The following is a 25,415-nucleotide window of genomic DNA, read 5'->3' as shown; positions in this document are numbered from 1 at the left end:
TGTCTAACTTCTGTGTATCATGTAATATATTTTAATTCTCAAAAGCCTTATTTTTGACTTTGCTTCTAACAAACCTTTTCTTCATATAATCTTAGAATTTGTTAAAATTTGTATGTAAAGTAATATATATTCAATTTGTGCGACTGTAATATAAAAAGAAACCAAGTATTGTACTTGTGTTATCAATTAACGTCTTATCGAGAAGAAACAGGTAGACTATAAACTTTCATATTAAAATTTATATTTTGGCCTATATGTTCTCGATAGGACATTACTTGAGCAACATTGTTAATTGAAAATATGTATTTTTTTTTTTTAATTAAAGTATTATACAATGCCCAAACTCTTTATATTATTTTCATAAAGTAAATATGTAAGATTACTATATTAATTTTCATGAAGACACAATAAAACTTTATTTCTCTATCACTTGGAAACTGTTGAAACTGGCAGTTTGAAGCACTCGTTCTTCTATGTCATGAGACCAGTTGTGATTTCGGGTTTGGATCTATAGATATCTACGTGGCCATGGTCCAGTCCCTGTTAACAGTCTAGTTCCTGATGGTTTTTGTCTAATTCGAGCCAATTGTCCCAGTCAATTGCCATCATTCAACTGTCTGGATGGTGCCTCGACTGACTAAACTGTTTGTAGTCTTACTCACTGCCCAAACTATAATAATTGCCATTTTCCCAGCTTCTGACGCTTCTAAACTAGGTCTGATACTAGAAGATTTCCTTCAGAAGACCCTGCCTGTCAAAGAGTTAATTTTACCTGCACATGATCAATCGTGAACTATCTCTCTCTTGCAATCAGGACCTAAATAATAAGGTGGTGGTAGTAGTAGTAGTGGTAGTAGTAGTAGTAGTAGTAGTTCAATGGTGGTATTGGGTTGTTTGGAAAGAAATTTCATTTGTTTTTACCACTAGACGGATTAGTCGTATTTTTCCTGCCATTTTCATTCTAAATCATATTATCATTATATATTTTGACAACAAGCATTTTAAGGCTTATTTGTAAAAAATTTTGTTTGATTTTGTGCAATAGTTTATTTTTTGTGTATCATCAAATATGGAAAATCGAAAGCAGCATTTTCGACATATTTTTCTCTTTTATTACCGAAAAGGTAAGAATGCTGTTCAAGCAAGAAAAAAAATTGTGTGACGTGTATGGAGATGGTGTATTGTCAGAATGACAGTGTCAAAACTGGTTTACAAAATTTTGTTCTGGCAATTTCAATATTGAAGATGCACCACATTCTGGATGGCCAGTTGAAGCCAATGAAAACAACATAAAGGTACTGATTGAAGCAAACTGCCGAATAACATGTGAAATCACTAAGAAAAACTTTATGATTACTTGAAACAAACAGGTTTCGTTTCAAAGCTCAATATATGGGTTCCACATGTTCTTAAAGAGAGATGCTCTCTCTGGTGGGATTTTAAGGAAATTTTTTTGGAGCTTTTACCGGACAATTTAACAGTTGATTTGAAAGTGTACTGCCATCGAGTAAACAAATTGAGTAATATCATCAAACAGAAAAGGCGGCCAGAATTGATTAACAAAACAGGTATTAGAGAGGTTGAGGCGCACGTTTTAAACGTGTAAATGTGAACGTGTGACGTTCGGCGCCGCTTTCCCGTAAGCCTAAAAGTTTGACAATGGTGTTTGGATAGTCGGTGGAATCACGCTCGACATTCCAAACACCATCATCAAACTTTTAGGCTTACGGGAAAGCGGCGCCGAACGTCACATGTACACGTTTAAAACGTGCGCCTCAACCTCTCTATTGTGTTTTACCACGATAATGTCAAATTTCACACAAGTTTGGTAACTCATCAGAAACTGTTATAACTTAGATGGGACATGCTATCACACCAACCATATTTGCCAGATTGAGCACACTCAGATTATTACTTGTTCCGGTCTATACAAATGTTTTTAACTGTAAGACATTTACTTGAAATGACAATGCCAAAAATTACTTGGATCGGTTTTTTGTAAGCAATGATCAAAACCTTTATGAATGTGAAATCATGCCACTACCAGAAACGATAACAACAGGTATTTGACTAAAATGATCCATATATAATTAAATAAAATATTTATTTATTATAAAAATATTGTTTTTTTTCCACTGAAAAAAAGAAATTACTTTGTGAACAACCCAATAATTCGATAATTTCTACAATTGATCTATGATGCAATTACAGTGGGTGATCAGTTAACAAACATAATCCGTTCCAAGACTTTGTTCGCTATCTGAATTGTTCGTTAACCGATTACCGATTTACCATAGGTTTCTACGGAAATTTAATTAATTTGTTCTGGAGATCCCAAAAATAAAAAATATATACTTTCTTACTATGTTTATTTATATGTAATAATAAAAATACATACACAGTCTTGGGTTTTTATTTGTCATGTTTTTTCCGTTTGAAAGGGTTAAAGAATCTGTCTAATGTCGATTGCTTTTCTCTCTTCTTCAGGATTTTTTGTAAGTAATTAATAGCATTGCAATTGTAGAAATCTCCAAGCCTCAACCTGGTTTGGATGCCATTCTAAGACCGTTGTTCTGACATCCTCCCACTTCTTCAAATGATCTTTAATAGCAGATATCGGCATTAATCCTCTTTTTCAAAAGAAAACATATCTCGCTGAGTTTCTTGGCATTCTTCTGTCGTCAGATTCGTTTCACGTTCCATTATGAACTCTTCGATGTTCTTTATTTCTCAGATATGATTTTTGTTACTCCTTTAGCTGCTTGAGTCTTCTTGATTATACAGTATTTTTCTTAAATACTGTACTATGAAAAATTGAACTGTGGCCTACTGTAGACCTGTTCACGCCATACTGCCCAGCAACATCAGACATCTTCTACCTACTCTCTGCCTTTGCTATTATACTCTCACCTTTCGAAAAGAAAAACAGACGCAAAACTTAATGAGTGCCTATCCTACAGTCTCACGAATACATAAAAGAATTGTTTTGTCAGAAAAATAAATGGCTGGAATTACAAGGGAGAGTTTCAATATTCGGAGGAATACTATCCGATCGGTATATATCGGCTTGAGTGTAGATGTCGATGTCTTGCGCACTCCAAAAAGTTTTGAATTGTTGCCTGAAGACAAAGGAAGATCAATCGGTATTCATTATTTTACGTCGCTACTGCTTGTTTGTTGTGGGGTGTTCGTTGTCCGAACATAAAAATCTTTCGCGAAAGTGTTCGTTATCTGATCTGTTTGTTAACCGATCACCCACTGTATTATTGTTGTTTAGCGTCTAGAATTAATTGTTCTTTGATTTACTTATAATTTCTTGTAATTTTGTTGCATAGTTATAAAAATAACATAAAATTAAATTTATTCAATGAAAATATATGTAGTATAATTTTGTTGTTCAGTGCATTTCATTCCGGACCTCCCCGTCTCTCTTATTTCCGTCTTCTGTCTGTCCATGTTAGATCCCATAAATTAATGCTTGTGTCGAGAAGTAATTGCTAACTCTTAGCCAATGTTGGAAGCAAATAGGGGGTGCATTGTGAATCTCATACAAAGGTCTACAGTAGTCCAAATCCTGATCAGAGACTAACACAAGCAGGTTGTAGAAATGTTCTTGAACTTGCTAAACTTATGCCATTTTATATTGCCAAGGACCAGCTTTTGGACGAGTGGATGTCGAGTGAGGGATATCAGCGTACAAAAGGCTGTTAACTGAAGATAAAACACACGTCGAAAAGGATGTTGGATGCTGCAATGATTGTTAGAGATGCCCCAAAGACTTATGATAACTGACCTCGTAACAGTTCCATTTCTAGGAAATTCATAACAATGAGTGAAAATGCTCACAAAACTTATTGTGAACATTTACAAAAAGAAAAACTAAAAAAAAGGAAATACAAAAGAAGATACAATGAGACAAAGAATTAAAGATGGAACAACAACAGAAGAAACAGGGAAGGTGGTTCTTATAGTACATACCTTGTTAGAACAAGTAAAGCAGTACAGACAAGTGATACTGTGAAAAAAAATAGTTATGTACCGATTTTTTCCAGACCAATAAGAGAAAAGACATGATAACAGCGTTTTTCCTAGAAACCAAAAATATAATAAAAGGTGTACTTGCCATGTATGGTATCCTTGTAAGGAACCAAGTCTGAGCTTTATTTTTATTTTACTTTTATTTTGCTTTCATTATATTTTGTTTGGGGCTTATGTTTAGTTAAGACGAAGGTTTCCTCACCATTCACCTTAGTAACTTAAAAATAGAAGAAAAACCAACTCACCGACGAAAGAAAAGCGCCGTAGAAAAACTCGCGCACACTTGCGCTTCCCAAGCGGAAAAAGTAAGTCCGCACCGAGAAAAAGGGGGGGGAAGACCCCACAACCCAGTTAGGAATCGCTAAACCTTAAAATAATAAAGCATCCCGATAATTGTTAAAAAGAATAATGTAAAAGGTTAGCGAAGTATTGTCGGAAAATAATCTGCCAGATAAACAAGAAAAATTTAATGTTACAGATAAGTATGTAAATGAGGAGAGTGAGCTCATTCAGAATTGTGACGTCACCTCACACTATAAAGCCTCTAACTCAAGTGAAAACGAACGAGGTGAATTCCTGATAGCAACGAGCTTTGGTGAGCTTCGTAGCAGTGAAAGAGAGAGGTGTCCGATAGGATTTTGAAGTTATTCGATTTGTGGATCGACGATTATAGAAAGTCTTGAGAGTTTGAGGAAATAGGTTCCTAGTATATTGAGGTGACGATTAGGATCTTTAATTTATAAGAATTATTGTTTATAAGTTAATTCTTTGATTTTGTCGAATTCCAAAGGGGAATAGAATTAAGTTAGAAATAGATTGATTTGAGTTTGTCGGATTGATTCTTGTTGAATTTCATTGAATAAATTATTGTTTGATTTTTACTAAATACTGTATATAGTTTATTACTAGAAGTTTAATTAAATATTTGATTTTGTTATTGACAAACTTTGTCATTATTTAATTCGGTGCACGCTTAAAGTCCAGGCCTGGCACACTAACGCGAATCCGCGTAAAGTACCCGTTAGGGAACGGCTATTTCCGGCACACAGTAGTGTCGATAATCGTTGGAAAGTCGGAAAAATAATATAGTACTTTACATCCTATGTATTGATTATCTCTTCTCTGGCATATCCAAATGAAAATAAAACACTGCATTTTAATGTAAATGCTTACATATAATCCAAAGTTCTGTTCATCCCAGGAAAATGCAATGTATAATGGATTGGGTCACCATGTGACCCAGTTCCTTACGAATCACGGCCACTTCTCAAGCTACCTTCAAAGATTTACTGGCGCCCCCACTAATCTATGTGCCTTCTGCAACACTGAAGATAGCATTAAACACTATTCGTTTGAATGCCCTATGCTGAATGTAGAATGTTCTGAAATTAGAACTATTGTCCAGGCTAACAATATCCAATGGCCTTTCACTTGTGACAACCTAATCTATATATATAAAAATGAATGTATTTGTGTGTGTGTGTCTGTCCTTTATCACCGTTTATCCGATTGGTGTGAAACTTTGGGAAGTTGTTTAATATACTCTGGCGAAGGTTTGTGGCATAGTACGATTGCCATGAAGCTTTGGGAAGTTTTTTAATACACTCCTGCAAAGTTTTCTGGCATTTACCCTACGATAGATGGTGCGCGTTTACACGAGCATTCGCACACAGTGTGTTCGATCGATTTCAAATTGTGAAGACCATTTCCTCTCCTTCAAAAAATATCTCTATATATGCATTTGTGAACTGTTATTTACGATATTTGTAATAATTTTTGTTTAATCACTTTATTTCAATTTTTTTTTGCTAATTACGTATTCGCTCGAACTTTGTTAAAATCTTAACTATATCCCGAACAACGACCGAAGTTGTAGGAGGAAATTTGCCTATTTTACCGATCTAAGGATCCCCTTTTCCAAATTTTAATATCGACTCAAAATAATTTAAAAAGACAAATTACGATAAAACAGTTTATTATCCAACTCTCAGAAATTTCACGTGCCAAGGAAGAGAGGAAGGAGCAATTAAATAATTAAAATTATAAAGGATTAAAAAATATATATATAAAAATGGGGAATATCACACTTCTGACAATCGCTGCGAGTGTATGGGCTAAATTTGGAGAATTTGTTCTTCTTGCATGGACAACTGTATGAGGCCCGCTCACGCGTCGGAAAACCTGATTTATTCGTGTACGCACCAGGCGGAAAAACAAAAATTATCGTGTATCAAGTACTCCAATAAATAAATACACTTTGAAATGTTTTTCCCATGAAAATTAATAATAATAATAATAAGTTTCAATAAAAATGATAAAATGTAAATTGAATTTTATCATAACGAGTTTGCTTGAATTTCCTTTCTTCTGAGATCGCAGCAATGCGTGACGGGTAAGCTAGTAAACAATAAAACTGTGTATTACTATTTCAAGCAACTTGTAAACAAATACCACATCTTGGGAAGCTCTGCTGTGAATCCGACTGCTGACCAGTAACTTTGTCCTACATATACCACTATGTATCCTGCATTTTAACTCAATTTTACCTTGTAAATCTATCACTGTACATATCAGAATTTTGTATATTACTTAATATGTGATGTGTACTTTTTATCTGTATTTGCTATGTACACTCTGCTTGTACTTCACCAAAGTAGACATGCACCCTTCTTGAATAATATATCCCATTAATATTGTCATGACTCTTCTATTTCATTTACTTCAACTGCTTGTCTAAAATATCAGTATCATCATTTAGTTATGCCTTGTGGTACTAGGTATGTACTCAATTCTGGTACCTAATAAAGAATAATGTAAAAAGAAAGTAAGTGTAAGGGACTGTAGTTATTGTGATGTTAAAAATATCTGACTGCTGGGACAGAAAAGAATAAGTGAGTAATTTTTCAAGTATTAACTATTGTGCTACTTCGTACGCATGTTCAAATGAAAATCAGTTTGATGTATATGCCCGTTATAAATGGTCACCTTTCTTGACAATTTTGACCCTGTAGTCACCTTTTTAAACCATTCTGAAACTGCGTGATGAGGCCGAGAACTGCTCTAGTTAGAAATTATTTTGACAAAATACTGTAGATGGCTCTGAAGACTGTTGGAGGGATGGGTTACACCAGACTTTCTTGGGTATTACAAATTAAATAAATAATTTTTTTTTTTTTGCTATTTGTTTGACTTACATATGTGGAGAGTGTGTTACAAATACTCAAATTTGTATTCGTTACAAACAGTTGAACTATTTTTCTTTTTCCTAATGCCCAAGTAAGGCAAGCATAAAATGGCCAAAAACATTTGTAGATGATAGTGTTAAACTGAATTTTGCCAGAACCGTAAGAAAAAGGTTAAGATTCATTTCCGATCTTCCCATTTAAGTATATTTTTTGTGGTATATTTTCTTTGCGTGTTTAGTTAAATTTGGATGGACTTAAGGGTATGTAAGACTGCCTGAGCATCCGTGGACTGCTTAAATAATTATAGAAATATTCTTGTTGCTGTTAAATTACATTTAAATTAATGCATTTTTTAGACTTGATTGAAAATGGGAAGAAAAGTGATATTGGCCTCATGCACTCTGAACCAGTGGGCGATGGATTTTGAGGGAAACTATCATCGCATCTTGAGAAGTGAGTTCTGCACTTTACAATTTGATCCATTTGAATATATGGAGATACATTAAATCTTTTCTTTTTCTTTTAGGTATAAAAGAGGCCAAGGCTGCGGGTGCCACATTTCGTTCTGGACCCGAATTAGAAATTCCGTGAGCATGTCAACGTTTTAAATTCCAGCGATCTTACCAATTGTTTGTTTATGCATTTTTCTTATTTTAGAGGATACGGATGCAATGATCACTTTCACGAAAGCGACACCCTCCTTCATTCGTGGGAGATTCTGGCGGAGCTCTTGAAAGATCCGGACTGTGAGGGAATCTTGATCGACGTAGGCATGTGAGTAATATTTTTAATAGTTAGTAACTAGAACTATTGAATTTTCTACAAGAATTTATTTTTAGCTAGACAAAAATTAAAACTGTATCATAAGATATTATAAACCCAAAAACATAATGCTTTGTTTGATACCTAACATATGTATCATATTAAGCTTGGTTTACGCCGTCATGCAAACAAACAAAACATTGTCCACGTTGTACTATGTGACCCAAACTAAGTTAAGATGTAATTGGTTAAAAACGTTTTAAATGCTAGTCTTTAAAAGTGGATTAGTCAAAAGATGAGATATTCTCAACTCCTAATGAACCAGTGAAACACTTGCCAAAAGGGGAAGAACTGGGAGTTCTGTCAATTTTGTAGCAGTTTGTATTCCAGTACAAACTTAGCTTTAATTACAAGCTGTAGAAATCTACAGGAGACACATTGTGTCAAGCTATTGCTAATGACAACATGTCAATGCAAAAATGATATAAGGAATTCTACTATTCTTACCTCTTCACAAGCCATTGTTGTTAACCCAAGTCACTTGTGTGGCTACATTCTGATGGTGAGAGAGTCAAACAACAGCCAAAATAACAAATTCAACAATTTAAACTAAAATCCTAATAATAGATAAGTCCTAGTTAATGTTTTAATATTAAATTAATAACTTAAGGACACAAAGGCATTTAAATTTGAACAACAATTTTAATAATCTATAGCAGAAATTCTGGAGAACTGGGAAATGCAGAGAACAAGAAATTGAAAAATTAAAAACAGAAATATTATATTTAAGAAAATGTAAAACTGAAGCCATAAATTTACCAACTTTAAGTCTACCAGTGAGTATCGGCAAAAGTTTACAAAGACGTGAGAGAATGTCTATGGTAAACCTGCTGGTGAGGGACCAACAGGTCCAAAACACAAAGATATCATGTATGTGTTCAGGTGATAAGTAAAGGCCGTTTTTCTGACTTTGTTTACTTAATTTGCAGAACCAGTTATCCAGTATAATAAGTCATAGTTGACATTTTAAGTTTAAATTAAGGACACAAAGGCATTTAATTTTGAATAAACTGAACACTTTATTTTAACTGAGAACCCAATATTTACAAGAAGAATGGGTTGGATGGGTGAGTTTTTGCAACAGGAAGAATATCAATACAAATGTTCAACATATAGTGTGCATCTTTCTGTCTATGTTAAATTCTAGATTAGAGGTCGACCTATGTGGAACCCTCTGCACCACACTTGTCATCAAGCAATGGCAGTTACGTTAACATTGTATTGAATGCTTCATAATGTAAGAGCTTACTCAATTATAGGTAAAAAAACACAATTCCTATTTTGTCCTTTATGTTGTTGAGTCTATGGCTCTCTTCTACTGTAATTTTTAACAAACTGATGTAAGTTCTTATTTGTTGGGGTGCTGTATTATTATTCTCTTCAATCACTTTAATCCTTTTTAATTAGGTTGATTTTCCTCACAACATGTCAGAAAAGGTTTGATGACATATAATTTTTATTGTGGCATGTTTTAAATTTTACATATGCATTTCAAGCTAATATATTATCTTAGCCACTTTTCAGTGCTGTTTAAAAAAACAGCATTACAATAAATCATGATATACTACATAATGTAAATTGCAATAACATAGTTACTTACATATGAGAATAATTACAATTCGAAACTACAGTAGATTCCCCTATAAGACGGTAGATACGTTCCGTTCTTTATGAATCCGATTTTGTAGGAATCACAGCCCGACACGTGTGAAGTTTACGGACTATGGCTGTTTGAAAGGTTTTCTTCCATAAAATTAATCGATTCTAGACTAATCTGATTCAACATATCCAAAATACGTATAATTTTTTTGGAAATAATCTGTATAAACTACGCTATAAACAAAAAATTGTAGGATTACTTACCGAGTGTGCACCATTCGACATCGCCGTTGCTCAAGCTTGTTTTCGTCGCGGAACAACTCAGCAAACCGCGGCCGCAATTTCTGATGTTATTTTTCTGCGAAAACTTCGCTGAACTTTGGAGACATCATTAATATAAATAATTTTTATTGCCGTTGAATAAGAAATGTTTCTTTCACAAGAAATGTATAAAATTATAGTGCTGTATTAGACTTACGGTACCTAATTTACATACTATACAGACGATAGTTCGCCTAAATTCTTCGTAGTGTGGCAGAAAGCATATATATAATTATAGTAAAGTTACAATAAATTAAGTTAATATATAATTATATATACAGTACCTAATTTATATATAATTATATGTACAGTACCTAATTTATATATAATTGTGTACAGACGAAACTAAACTCAATTTACCCGCCTAAACGTCTGTAGCATGGCGCTACGGACGGCGGGAAAGTAGTTCAGCTACCCGATGACGTTTTACGTAATTATAGGAGCTTTTTTACCGTTGTGTACAGATACTGCCACAATTTTTTCGCCGTCTTATAGGAATCGTAATTATAGGAACCAGTCTTATAGGGGGATCTACTGTATATATATAAACTAAACATCTAAAATACTCTAAGTATAATCCTAATTTAATTAACAGTGTACCTTTGAAATAAATCACTGTAAATCATTGTGTTCACGTTAAGGAATGAGCATAAGTGAACAGCTAGTACTAACTTGTTTTCAGCCAAAAAGAAGGAAAAAACTATCATAAACCAGTTGGAGTATGTGTTCTAAAGTGCATTAGAAGTGCTATCCTGTTAAATCATCAAATGCTGTATGTTAAAATTATTGATTGTATAAAAATAAAAATTTCATATTACAGTAACAACTTACTAGTTTTACATTCATTAAAAAATATACATTGATCAATGAAGATTTACAAAATGCAGATTAAACCTAGGTTAACATTTATAAAACAATAATGTTCTTACTAGTTTGTTCCACCACACATTAAACTAGGGGTGTCCAACCTTTTAGTCTCTCTGTGCCACATTGGAAGAAATTATCGGGTTTTGGGCCACAAATCGCTGATGAGAAAAAAAAAAAAAAAGACAGAATGAAGGCAAAGTGTATAATCCTCATATTTAACATTTATTTAGAACTTTTTTCATTATAAATGCAAAACATAAAATATAGAATTCGCTTGGCGTTATTTTATGCATAAGTCCAAATCATAAAACTAATGTGATATTTGGCATTGTTGTTGAGCAACTAATGCGTCAATATCTGGTTCAATTGAAGTAGTTGCAATTCTCAGGCAGCCTTCAAGGTGTTCATCCGATATTTTAGTTCTAATTTTACACTTAGTATGCTTCATTCTTGAAAATAGTTGTTCACATATGTAGGTGCTTCCAAACAATGATGACATGAATAACGCATGACTGTGCAGTGTGGGATATATGTCTCTGGGTAGGTATGATTTATAAAAGTCAAACAAAGAGACATGATCAAATTTCTCTTTAAGCTGGATGTCAGATTGCAACTCTATGCATTCCATTTGAAAAGTTGCTGGCAGCATTGGTATATCGACTGTAAATGGAGTCGCGAAAATACAAAAATTGAGATTATTTTTCCGAAAATCCGAAAATCTATTTTCGAATTCTTGTAACAAATCGAAAAGAAAGGCCGCATATTTTTTCCCCTTTTTAGGAATATGTTTGGACAATGTGTTGAAATGCGAAAAGTCGTTCGCATTTAATTGAGCCTGCCATAATTTCAGTTTTACCTGGAATGCGTTTATGATTTGAAACATTGCACTAATAAGTTGGTTTTTCCCTTGAAGACGCGTGTTTAAGTCATTTAAATGACCAGTCAAATCTACTAAAAATGCTAAATCTGCAAGCCAGTTAGCATCGTCAAATTCTGGCACAGATTTTGCTTTCGATGTCATAAAAGATTTGATTTCATTAAGTAGGTCATAAAATCTTTTTAACATTTGTCCTCGACTGAGCCACCTTATTTCTGCAAAATATACGATATCGCTATACTCGGCATCAATATTTTTGAGAAATTCTTGGAATTGGCGATGATATAATCCCCGGGCTCTTATAAAATTCACAGTCTTGACAACGATTTGCATAACATGATCCATTTTCAAAGCTTTTGCGCATAAATTTTCTTGGTGTAGTATGCAGTGGTACTTCATCAAACGAGAATTTTCGACAGCAATGGCATCGTTTTCTATTAATTTTACAAGCCCTTCTTTCTTACCTATCATAGCTGGGGCCCCATCCGTAATTATACCAGATATATTGGAAAGGGATAAAGAAAATCGCATTAAGGTTCTTTTCACTGCTTCATATAAATCTCTTGATTTTGTCGTGTCTTTTAATGACACTAATGAGAGCATTTCTTCAGTTACACTATATTCGTCATTTATACCTCTAATAAAAACGGCGAGTTGAGCCGTATCAGTAGCGTCAGTACTTTCATCCATGGCCAAAGAATAAAATATAAACCCACAGGCTTTACTTTTCAAATTGCTTTCGATATATTTCCCGAGATCGTCAATTCTCCTTGCAATAGTTTGATGAGACAAACTGATTTTAGAAATATCACTTTTCTTGTCTGGACAAATTATATCTGCAACATTTTCCATGCATTCCTTAATAAACTCGCCATCAGAAAATGGTTTTGATTTTTTGGCGATTAAATTTGCGACTACAAAACTAGCCTTCACAAAGGAGTCTGTCTGAGTTGTAACGTTGCTAAAAACCTTTTGTTGAGATATAAGATCTTTTTTCAGTACCATTACTTTGTCTTTGCGACACATTCCTTGATATGCATCGAATTTGGAAGCGTGTTTTTGTGCATAATGCCTTCTCAAATTATACTCTTTGAAGACAGGTATTGAAACACGACAAATTAGGCAGAGTGCCTCACCTTTCACCTCAAGAAAAAAATAGTCCTCTGTCCATTTCTCATTAAATAACCTTCTTTCATCGATATATTTCCTTTTCTTAGAAACTGTTTTTTGTTGAGTCGTAGAAGCCATGCTGACAGGTAAATTGACAATACTGTACTTAGTTATTTAAAAGTAATTTAAAAAAAGGTTAGATTTACCTTAGGCAGCCAAAATGGTGGCGCTTCGATTAGGTTCGTTTCGGTTAGATTAGCTACATTTTTAGTAGACGTTACCTTTTTTTTATTTATTTTGTTCAAGAAACACTGTGAATCAATAACAAGTGACGTTTGCACTCGGCGGCTCCCCTTCGGGAGGAGTCCCTCTGGACCATGAACAGTCGGAAGCACGGCCATTTTGGCTACCTAAGGTAAATCTATCCAGTGGTGATATTCGAAATATTTAACAAAGGGTTTGCTAACATAAAATTTTTCCTTAACAATTTTTTTTTCGCTCAAATGGTGCATTAGCAACATTAACGCAAAAACTGACTTTAAGATACCCATATAAATAAAAAAGATGCATTCGCAAAATTAAGTCAGTTAAAATTTAACATTGTTTATGCCAGAACTATATTTTTTTGATAAATAATAAAAAAAAAGTGTTCAAAATGGTTTATTTTGTACATATTTTAATATTTTTCATTCAAAATATTTTATAAACATAAAAATTGGTTTTTTTTAATCAGAAAAAGTCACAGGAAAAGCAGGTTTAATTGCTTTCCTTATGACTTTTTCTCAAGAAAAAACTTTTCTAAATCATTTATTTTATCATTAGGTATTATTATAATAATAGACAGATGTCATCGTCTCTCGAAATACAATATCTTTTTTATTTCGCTGTCGATAGCCCGACACGTGTTCCGCAGCCATCTTGTATTTTCTCGCGCGCGTGGGATTGTGGGATCTCTCGTATGACTGGACCTAGTTTCAAGAACTCTCTTGAGTCGATCGCGATTAAATCTCGTTTCAGTCGAGATTGAAACGGTCGATGGAGGTTGCACCATGGCGAACGGGGTATAAGGCTCTAGTTTAGTAGTGTTACAGAGTATAATACGTATATTTTAATATATTTTTTAAAAGAAACAAAACCGCTGAGAAATGTTACGTGTGTTTAACAACGGGTTCGGAAAACTTTGAAAATGTTAACAACGGGTTCGGCCGAACCTGTGCGAACCCGCTGAATATCACCACTGAATCTATCCAAAAATAATATGTATTTACTTACTTGTCTTAAAAAGAAACAACTATTAAATATATTTTAAAAATAATATAATTTGTTGTTTCACAAATAAAAGCAAGAGTAATGAGTCACGTTTGAGTGGAAACGAAAAAAAACCGAATCAGTGTTGCCAGATGTTTTTGTATTTGTAGCCAAAAATTTTTTAAAAAGTAACTCAAAAGTAGCCATCTTAATAGTACTATATAAATATAAAGTTTCGCGGCTGTGTGAAACTTCTTTTTTGAAGTTTATGCGATTGAAATAAATAAAATATTAAAAAATTGTCACTTTTGTTTACAGTTTACTGGGCCGCATTGCAACTTGCCTTGGGCCGCATGCGGGCCGCGGGTTGGACACCCCTGCATTAAACCATAAATGTTTGTGGTATAGCATTATAATTTAAACAAAAACTACAATCAGCCGACCAAACTATATCCATACTTATTAAACTGATAATATGTTTTGTATTATTTCATACCATCTTAAATGTTTACAATTTCATCTTTGTGGTATTTTTCAATTTGTGTGTGTTCCTTAATATACCACTGATAACTATACATACTTAAAAAGTGTTTTTAAATTTGTTTGTTTATTATCATATATTATTAAATAATCGTCTGCATATGTAACACTCAATTTTACACCTTTTATATTGTTTATTAAATTATCAAAATCTTTTAATATTTGAAGACAAGTTTGCCCATATAGGGATCATTGTTTTTTGCTTTTGCATTCTAGACAGTACATTTCTGGCAACCGACCTTCCTTTCTAGGCTACTAGCCGCCAAAAAGTTTAAAAAGTCCTTTTTAATCGGATATTTTTGTGTGTTTTTAAAAGGACTTTTTAAACTTTTTGGCAGCTAGTAGCCTAGAAAGGAAGGTCGGTTGCCGGAAATGTACTGTCTAGAACACAAAAGCAAAAAATGGTGATCCCTATATGGGCGAACTTGTCTTCAAATATTAAAAAATAAAAAGAACCATCGGATGAAAAAATTACGAAGTATCAAAATCTTTCTTAACGATTTCTGTTAATTTTAGCTCCATCTTTGACCCCACACTAATACCATTAGTCTGTCTATAAAATTCTTGATCTATTTGAAAATAATTATTATTATATGCAAATTTAATTAATTGTATAAACCAATCTTCAACTTGTAATTTAATTAAATTCATCTTGAACATAATAATTTACAGTGGTTTATTTGAAAGGTGAACCAATAAATTAGAATTATACTTAGAGTAGTTTAGATGTTTGGTAAAGGTTGTGTACCGATGGTTTCGAATTGTAATTACTCTCATATGTTAGTAACTATGTCATTGCAATTTACATTATGTAGTATATCATGATTTATTGTAATGCTGTTTTTTTAAACAGCACTGAAGGAAAGCTAAGAATTTACATTAGCCCAAAATGCATATGTAAAATTTAAAACATTCCACAATAAAAATTATGTGCATTGAACCTGGATAATATTTGCTGTGAGAAAAATCAACCTAATTAAAAAAGATTAGTGATTGAAGACAATAACTGACATAAGGAATAAGGAATTACTTTCTAATAAGCAAGTTTATCACAAGTCTATGTAAGACATAAATAGAGGGTGTCTGAAAATTTACAGTACAGTGGAAAAAGTTTAAACAAATTTTTTGATGTGCAGTTCCTCCTATGGCAAATGCCATAAATGCTCCCTAGATGCCCCAAAATATGGGAGAGCGAAGTCTGGAGACCAAGTGGGCTAGATTCTGTAGGAGCTTATGCTATTATAATGAAATCTTTCAAAAACTATAGTCTGAAAATCAGAAATCTGAGAGTGAGTGATGACACTGTTTACTGCAGAGTGAAAACATCGGACTTACAATTTACAGGTCTCGTATGAAATATTTTACATATGACTTTAGTGTCGTTACAAATCTCTCGCTGCATGGTAACTTTTTGCACACCCTGTATGATAGTTATGCTGTTATAATCTTGTTCAAAATCTACAGTTTTTATTTATTTGTAGGCCAGTCATGCACAAAAATGTGACTTACAACTGCAGAGTAGCATTCTTGAACAGGTAACAGAATTATGTTTAAATTGGCTCCATAGACTTGTAATTTTATTCAATGAAATTTTTGTTAACCAGAAAAATATTATTAATTCGACCGAAAATGATGCTCTGCGACGATGGTAATTACCGGGAGAGCCGCTGGTTTACACCCTGGAAGAAGTGCCGGAAGGTCGAAGAGTATTTTCTGCCCAGGATGATCCGCGATGTCACTGGACAGGTTGGCAGGAACCCTAAACAAAATGGTTATTTTTCTAGTCATGGGACTTGAAGGGAAATCTTTTATTTGCAGAAAACTGTTCCTTTTGGAGACGGAGTGATCTCCACGTTAGACACTTGTATTGGATTCGAGATATGCGAAGAGTTGTGGAATCCTTGCAGGTAACTCTAAAATGGAAGAATTGGGTAAAGTATAAAAAGGAAAATTAATTTTAACTTCTTCCATTTTGTCCATTCAACAAAATGCAGCACCCACATTCCATATGCCCTGGACGGAGTGGAAATATTCGTGAACGGAAGTGGCTCCTATCACGAGTTACGCAAAGCCTATGTACTCGTCGATTTGGTTAAATCTGCAACGGCAAAGGTTCATTAGTAAATTTAATTTTTATTTAATTAATTATAGTTGCTAGGTAACAAAGGTATTTATTAAAGTTTTCTTCAGAATGGAGGGATTTATTTATTTTCCAATTTGAGAGGATGCGACGGAGAGAGAGTCTACTATCAAGGTTGTTCGCACATTGCCATTAATGGACATGTGGTTTCTCGGGCCAGGCAGTTTGCACTCCAAGAAGTGGTAAGTTTGTGAAAAAAATTTTATTCAATCATTTGACAGCCTTTGACATAACCATTTGGGGCCTTAATTAAAACAGCATTCTCTCTACTGTCAACCCCTGCACAGTGAAAACAAGAGCTCAAAAGGGTATGTGGATGTAAAAATCACACTGGGGTGTAAGAATGCCGCTGTTCGTTGTTTTATAAAGCCTGTTGTTTTAGTGGCAGTGTGCTTTGTATAGTTACCTTATTTGGTTAGGATTGCCTCAATACATATAAACTTAGTCAGTGGCATTGTGTCACCAAGCAAGTATAATCTCACCGTCTACTGACAATTGAGAAATAATGGATAAAATCCCAGAAGAATGCAGAAATGGGGAGTACTGTACATTATACTAAAACAACAACTGCACAAGTAAACTGGAACTATACATGAACAGAATAACACCTGAACACAAATTTGAACACTAAATAGTTGTGTATTTATTTGTTGGAAATTTGTGTTTAGATGTTATTCTGTTTGTACATTATACTGACTTAAAAGCAGCAGTATGGGAATAATATGGCATATGTGGGTTATGACAACAGGAAATTTGTCTAGTGGTTGTACAAATACTGATACAATGCTCATAACTGTAGAAATAATATGCCAAAAGTAGAGATTTTAACACAGCTAAAGTAATCTGGAACATTTGGTTGACCGCCAAGTCACTCCCTACTATGGTTGATTCACAATAAGTCAAAGAGAATGACAAAAAACTTTGAGTTTTTATTAGTTCAACAGAGCTTGAAGGCAGAAAAAATTACAGCATTTTTGCAACAGTTAACCATAATATAGTTTAATTATCAGATAACATACAACAATGATTAAAGAATGAATTGTAAATCTTACTTTAGCACCCTTTCTTAAAAAATACTGTCTTACACTTGTTGGGAAATCACCAACTTTTCACAAATACGTAAATAAATCTCCATCAATGCCATCTTTACTGTACTTTGAGAGATTTCACATTTAAAAAACAATGTGGATTTTTATACTTTCCTATGACCAACAAACTGGGATAGCTTTTCTTTTCCAGAAGCATTGGCCCTGACTACTACAATCAAACGTCCTTTAATTAATTTTCCACCCAAATGCAATTTTTAAACATTGTAGTCTTGTTTGGGAATTGATAAAACTGGCTCCTTTTTAAAATATGTCAAAAGCATTACACAGTTAGTAATCTGCAAGAAGTTTGAGCAAGTGTTTGCCAAGGACTTCAAAAGATAGGAAACCATCTTTCACTTTGCCATGCAGAGTTCTTGTTTCTGGCATAGTGTCTTTTCTGCTTGAAAATGTCTTGCAAAGTCCATAGCTTTTTTCTGTAGCAGAGTTCCACTTGTCGAAATTTTGTGTCCAAACAAAATTCTGGCAAGCTATATGAAACTATTTTGGAATGGCTGCTTCAACTTCCAGAAAGGCATGTGTGCTTTGCTGCTAGCCATATATCTTTTCATGATAGTGGGGAACATGTTAGATGGAATATCATACTTTTTGCCATACATTTCATTTTACTTGTACTTTCTTCCATATCTTTAGTTAACTGCACTTTTTCTTTCAAACTCTGAACTTTTGCTTGGTCATATTCTTTAATGTGACCTTCATAAAAACTTGTTGTCCTGTACAAAATCTACACTAGCTGCTAACTGACACAAACAGTACAAAGGAACAAGAGTAGCAAGTGGCTAGAGCAATTCTGATTAGTTGTCGACAGTGGAAGGGTGGAGGAAATTTTTAAGAATTCTGCCTGAAAACTTTGATTTACTGAGGGAAAATAGCTTAAACATTAAATTGTATGGGTACTAGGACTGGACCGCGTAAAAATTTATGAGTCTTACATCTATTACTCAAAAACTTGTTAAAAGATGTTGTCCAGAATAATTTGAAAGAAACGGCTTTACCTGTTTATAAAGTACACTAGGAGATATGTAGTATTTTATTAAAATCTCATACATCTCAAGTTGTCACCCACATGTATATGGACAGTTATTATTTCTTAAAAAAGCCTGAGGTCAAGCTGAAAAGTTTTGTCCCTATGTTAATAAATTGGTGTGGGAGGGGATTAATGAAACAAAACGAAGTGAAGTTTCAATATTTACATTTTCATACTTTGTACATATTTTTCGAAATTATCATTAACCTGGATATGTTTTAGCCATCGCCTCACAAGTCTTCAAAGATTGGCGCAAGGCAAACATTTAGAATTTGCCTATGAGTGTTCTTTTGGTTTTGGAAAGAGTTAGAAGTTACTCATTGAAAGGTTGAGGCTATGCAGAGGATGGGGAATTAGAAGAAAGTCCAATCTGATTGATTGTGGTGGCATCGTCATGCCGAAGTAGTGCTTCATTGTTTGTTCAGCATTTGAATGTAATGCCAAGAATTGATTGTAGACCCCTTTCAAAAAACTGCCAAAACAATTCCTTGCATATTCCACGATGCAGTCAACATGATCTTTTCTATATGGTAAGCTTTTTGTCCTATACAGTGGGTGATCAGGCAACGAACACAATCCGTTCCAAGACCTTGTTCGTTATCCGAATTGTTTGTTAACCGATTATTAATTTACCATAGGTTTTTATGGAAATTTGATTAATTTGTTGCGGAGACTTCAAAAAAATACATAAAAGTATATATTTTTTATTACGTTTATTTATATGTAATAGTAAAAATACATATATATGAAGTCTTGCATTTTTATTAGTCATGTTTTTCTGTTTGTGGGGGTTAAAGAATCTGTCCAATGTCGATTGCTTTTCTTTCTTCTTCAAGATTTTTCGAAAGTAATTAATAGCATTGTAATTGTAGATATCCCTAAGCCTATTAATCTCAATCTGGTTTGGATGCCATTCTAAAACCGTCGTTCTGACATCATCCGACTTCTTCAAAAAAATGTTTAATAGCAGATATCGACATATGTTTTCTTCTGAAGAAGAGAATTAATCTCACCGAGTTTCTTGGTGTTCTTTATTCAAGAGTTCTTGGCACTCTTCTGTCGTCAGATCAGTTTCCATTATGAGCTCTTCAATGTTCTTTATTTCTCAGATGTGATTTTTGTTACTCCTTTAGCTGCTTGAGTCTTCTTGATTATACTGTATCTTTCTTAGATAAGATTGAATTGTGGCCTACTGTTTGAGCCATACTGCCCAGCAACATCAGACATCATCTGCCCAGTCTCTCTACCTTTGCTATTATACTCTCACTTTACAAAAATAAAAACTGATGCAAAACTTAACAAGTGCTCGCCCAACAGTCTTGCGAACACTATAAAAGAATAGTTTCTGTCTGAAACTCTCCCTTGTAATCCAGCCTTTTTTTTTTTTTTTTTTCCTATGTTTGGAGGAATACTATCCAATCAGTATATACCGGGTTGAGCGTCAATGTCGATGTCTCTCGTGCTCCAAAAAGTTTCGAATTGTTGCCTGAAGACAAGAGAAGACCAATCGGTATTCATTATTTTACATCACTTCTTGTGTTTATTCTGTGAGGTGTTCGTTGTCCGAACATAAAAATCTTTCACGAAAGTGTTCGTTAACCGATCACCCACTGTACTTTATTTCTTTCAAGGGCAATAACACCACAGGTTGTACATTGACACATTGATATTCTTTAGGTTTGAAATGTTCACTTTGGAGAAAATAATGTCCCTCTTCAGTTGGAGTAAAAGTTTGAAATGTAACTTAGAACATTGGTGTGTCGACCCAAGACCTGGGGTGCGATCATCCTTTAAATATAACCACATTGTTGTGCATTTGAAAAAATGACATTTTCTGACAAATGCATTTTGAAGTTTTTTTGGGTTGTTCCTCCTTATGACAGTATTCTTTAGACCAGTGGTTGATAAACACTGGTCTAAAGAAAAATATTTGACTGTACTGAAGTGGTACAGTTGATTATGGATGACATTTAAACATTAATTTAGAGCAGTGTTTTTCAACCTTCTTGAATACACGACCCCTTTACAAGTTAAAAAATTCTGTCGACCCCCTAGGGCCAAATTAAAACTATATCAGTGATTTTAAAAACTATATATTTAATTTTCTTTCTGTTGAGACAAATTATTGTTGATTAAAATGAAAATTTCATAAGAATTGACAGTAACTTAACACACACAAAGTATGAAACTTCCTTTAATTATAACATTGGGCTCAGGGAGCCGTTGACCCTTTTTTTTTTTCTTTTTTTTTGATCAGAATTTTCAGCTTCTACTTTTTATTTCTTTTTCCACTATGATTTTCTGGGGTAGGCCGTACTCACCCAGGCCCCTCCCTGGCTACACCCATGGTTGAGACCTAAATATCGATCAAAAAACCAATTGTACTGTAAAATAAACAGGTACAGCCTGAAATTGTAGTTTTTTTTAATGTAGTGTAGGACCTACAAACACTTGTCTTTTTCTTTTACCTGCGACTCCCCGTGTAAGGATTCGCAACCCCCCTGGGGGTCATGACCCACAGGTTGAAAAACACTGATTTAGAGTTCATGTACCATACATACTTTGTTATGTACAGTATCTCTAGATAAGCATAGATAATTTTAGGTGGACTAAGTAATTATATATAATTTTACCAGTTGGGGATGAGAAAAAGGTAGAAAAACACTGCTTTAGACTGTCTTTTTTTTCCTGTAGGTTGTGATGGACCCACGTTTCACCCTTGAGATTCAGATTCATCTGGCCTTCGTCCCATCTGGTGCACACTTTACAATATCCAACAATATGTGGCCTATCTGTACTTTTGAAATGCTTAATTTAGAAGCAATTTTCAGTTTTCTTCCACTCTCCTTTGGTAGAAGTCCCCCATTGTCACTAGTCTTCTTGACCATGCTTTGTTAGCCAATTTTCATTTAAATTTGAAAACACTGACAAACTGCTCTCCATAAACAGTTTCCAATCTTTGACGCCACATTTTTTGGCTTTAAGAAATTCCATAACAGCCTGCTACTGGAAACACATGTCCAACTTTGTTGCTGTTTTAAGTCCAACTACAAATATTATATCTAACAGACGTAAGACAGAGTGTGGGTTGAAAATTTTTGTTCCTTTGTATGTTTAGATTGGACAAGATATTCTTAAGTAACTTGTCACTTGTATTTCTGTGACACTGATTTAAATACAGTCAACCCCTTATAACACTGTTGATTATTCCGTTTTATATGAATTCCATGTTGTATGATTCACTTAGATTTTACAAATACGTGTGCCGGGCTGTGAATGGCACACATATTTGTAAAATCTAAGTGACTCATACAACATGGAATTCATATAAAACGGAATAATCAAGTGTTATAGGGGGGTCGACTGTATAAGTAACATGTTGGTAGTGCTCATAGCGGAGCCAAGGTATGCATTTATGCCTCCGTAAATAAATTGAATTGAATTGAATTGTATAAGTAACATGTTGTGTGCTATTTGTTTACAAAGCATTTAAAACATTTTGTTTCCTTTGAAGAATTTTGAATCAAGTACAGACAGACTTTTGGTTCAGTTTGTGTTCCAGTTTGTGTTCCTGAGAAAATTGTATTACACAGATTTATTTTCTAAAATAAGTCATTGTATTTTACAGGAAGTAATCACTGCGACTTTAGATTTAGAAGATGTGAGAACATATCGAAATTCAATCAGAAGTCGTAATTCTATGGTAAACAAACCCTTATTACGAGAAAATTAAAAGGATTAATTTTTCATGGTCAAACAAAATTTTTAGGCGGCTGGATCAGAAGTTTATCCCAGAGTCAAAGTCGATTTTGCCTTATCAAACGAATACGACATTGCATTACCGACGTTTGAACCGATTCTTTGGGAATATCACACGCCAGAAGAAGAGATCAGGTATTTAAGCTTGTTTATTCTCTGTGTTTTTATGACAGTACATTTGTACATTTCTTAATTTAAGTCTAGGTCCGGCATGTTGGCTGTGGGACTATTTACGCCGCAGCAATCAGGGTGGTTTCTTTTTGCCTCTCAGTGGCGGTATCGACAGCAGCAGTGTTGCTGTCATCGTTCACTCCATGTGCTCACTGGTTTGTAGTGCCATCAAGGAAGGAGGTAAAAAAAGGTGGCTGAATTTAAACTCATAACAGAATCAGGTTAGAAAATATTTTCTATTTCAGACTCTAATGCTTTAAAAGACATTCAGAGGATAACTGGAGATCAGAATTACGTACCTCAGGATGCAAGAGAATTATGTCACCGCCTGTTAGTGACTTGTTACATGGGAACTGAAAATTCTTCCAAAGAAACCAAAGCCTATGCCAAAGACTTAGCAAATCAAATTGGAAGGTACTTATGACAACAGCATTAAACTGAAATGTTGCATGATTACCTGTTGCCTTTAATATAATTTTTCTCACATTTGCTTTACTATAATTTAGTTATCACACGAGTATAATAATTGATACTGCAATCAATGCAGTGATTGGAATATTTACTGCTGCAACTACCCTAATACCGAGGTTTGCAGCTCGAGGGGGAAGTATGCGAGAAAATCTTGCATTACAGAACATTCAGGTTAGTGTCAATTAATCTTCTGTGATCAGTTAAATGTCTAGGTTCCTTCTCAACCTTAATCACCTTGTAAATTCAGGCACTTATCATTGTGTAGGACAAGTTTCTGTATTCTTGTCAATAAAAGTTAAGCCAATCATTTACACCATCCAGTGGTTCCATATTTGTCTGGAAATGTTGCGTTCTCAGACAGATCTGCTTCTGCAGGAAAAGATTTTCATCTTTTGAGGCGAGTCTGGATTATACATTTGGCATGAAAACAGGTTTCAACAAATCTGCTGAAGGTTTCTAGAGCAAATGTCAGTTATTGTTTCTGCATGACATACATACATGCTTGCATTGAGACATTCAACACAAATGTTGACAGCTGTATGTGGCAAACAACAACTGACATTTGCTCTAGAAACCTTCAGCAGTTTTGTTGGAACCTGTTTTCATGCTAAATGTATAATCCAGATCTGCCTCAAAGGATTCTCATCATTTCCTGCAGAAGCAGATCTGTCTGGGAAGCAACATTTCCACACAAGGGACTGATAGATGGAGTACCAGTAAATTAATGGCTCAGCTCCTAGATGGCAAATTTCTTGACAAGTGTCTGAATTTACATGGTAGTTATTGTCGACATATATAAATATATATATAAATCTGTCCACAGAAGATAGAAATTTTGATAAAATTCCATTTCCTCCTTTTTGGTTTTTTAGATCTCTGAAGAACCTTTATAAATAAAATTTCCTACTACAATTAAAAATTTCACATTTTTTTGCAGGCACGTTTACGAATGGTTCTTGCATACTTATTTGCACAGCTGATGCTTTGGGCCAGAGGACTATCTGGAGAACTCCTGGTTCTGGCAACTGCCAATGTGGATGAAGGGTAAAGTAAACAAAATGACTGCATAAATACATATTATTAATACATTAGACTATTTTATGCTACAGTTAACATCTAATTATTAAGTGCCATCTGTTATTAAACATAATTTAGAACAGTCTGGAAGAAAAGCAATCGGCCAGAAGTGGGAGTCGAACTGTAATCTCTGATTACTGTGTGGTGCATAGACTATAATAATTTAATATAATCTTGAACAATTATTAATTAGCATAAAATAGTCTACTAATAAAGACTGTCATTTGGTTTATGACTGCATCATTTAATGAATGTTTTAAATTAAAACAAAAATCTAATATTTAGATTACGTGGCTATTTAACCAAATATGACTGTTCAAGTGGAGATATAAATCCGATTGGAGGAATCTGTAAAGGAGACTTGAAGAGATTCTTACTGTATGCTGCAAAAAAATTTGAAATTCCTGCATTAAACAAGTAAGAAACAATTTCTAATTTACATAAACAACAAATATGAAGGTAAAAGAAATTTGTTTATAGTATATTAGTAGCACCCAGCACTGCAGAATTGGAGCCTCTGGTAGATGGAAAATATGTACAGACTGATGAGGTGAGAACTTAATGGTTCTGTAGTTCAGAATTTTAGAATTTATTACACAAAATTTAAATGCTTCTTTTAGGAAGATATGGGAATGACTTACGAGGAACTTGAAATGTATGGAAGATTAAGGAAACAGGATGGCTGTGGCCCTTACTCGATGTTTTGTAAATTAATTCATAAATGGGAACACAAATACATGCCGGCCGAGGTAGGTAGATCGCATCATTAATTTGATGCTAGAGATAATACATTTGGTGACTAATTGTATTGCTAACCCAGGTTGCTGAAAAAGTAAAGTACTTCTTTAGACACTACGCAATAAATCGTCACAAAATGGTTGTCCTAACTCCTTCCTACCATGCCGCATCTTACAGCCCGGACGACAACAGATTTGACCACAGACAGTTCCTTTATAATGTACAATGGAATTGGCAATTTAAAGCCATAGATGCCGAAGTAATGTTTTACATGTAATTTTTACATTTTTAAATTTGATTTCTGAAGTTAGTTAATTTC

General features: G+C 34.1%; 2 protein-coding genes across 2 annotated transcripts in view; one reads left to right on the top strand and one right to left on the bottom strand.

The window, feature by feature from the left end:
* LOC111628359 (glutamine-dependent NAD(+) synthetase-like) overlaps nt 1-25,415 on the top strand; it is a 29,618-nt gene that overhangs the window by 3,936 nt on the left and 267 nt on the right. Inside the window, exons 2-19 of the mRNA XM_023372128.1 lie at nt 7,580-7,676; nt 7,750-7,810; nt 7,881-7,997; nt 16,089-16,142; nt 16,212-16,353; nt 16,426-16,514; nt 16,602-16,719; nt 16,798-16,929; nt 22,509-22,583; nt 22,650-22,774; nt 22,839-22,990; nt 23,056-23,224; nt 23,317-23,452; nt 24,219-24,325; nt 24,644-24,775; nt 24,839-24,908; nt 24,979-25,107; nt 25,179-25,355. Of these exons, the coding sequence (XP_023227896.1) occupies nt 7,592-7,676; nt 7,750-7,810; nt 7,881-7,997; nt 16,089-16,142; nt 16,212-16,353; nt 16,426-16,514; nt 16,602-16,719; nt 16,798-16,929; nt 22,509-22,583; nt 22,650-22,774; nt 22,839-22,990; nt 23,056-23,224; nt 23,317-23,452; nt 24,219-24,325; nt 24,644-24,775; nt 24,839-24,908; nt 24,979-25,107; nt 25,179-25,355 (2,070 nt within the window). The 5' untranslated portion in view covers nt 7,580-7,591. The remainder of the gene's footprint in view (nt 1-7,579; nt 7,677-7,749; nt 7,811-7,880; nt 7,998-16,088; nt 16,143-16,211; nt 16,354-16,425; nt 16,515-16,601; nt 16,720-16,797; nt 16,930-22,508; nt 22,584-22,649; nt 22,775-22,838; nt 22,991-23,055; nt 23,225-23,316; nt 23,453-24,218; nt 24,326-24,643; nt 24,776-24,838; nt 24,909-24,978; nt 25,108-25,178; nt 25,356-25,415) is intronic.
* Nucleotides 10,903-13,363, bottom strand: LOC111628360 (general transcription factor II-I repeat domain-containing protein 2A-like). Its single transcript, XM_023372129.1, has one exon. It carries the CDS (start codon nt 12,955-12,957, stop codon nt 11,143-11,145), a length of 1,815 nt encoding a protein of 604 aa, XP_023227897.1. The 5' UTR covers nt 12,958-13,363; the 3' UTR covers nt 10,903-11,142.

This window comes from Centruroides sculpturatus, unplaced genomic scaffold, assembly GCF_000671375.1.
Source record: "Centruroides sculpturatus isolate CEXI.00-Female unplaced genomic scaffold, Cexi_2.0 scaffold574, whole genome shotgun sequence".
Classification (NCBI taxonomy): domain Eukaryota; kingdom Metazoa; phylum Arthropoda; class Arachnida; order Scorpiones; family Buthidae; genus Centruroides; species Centruroides sculpturatus.
This window is presented reverse-complemented; position numbering and strand designations above follow the sequence as displayed.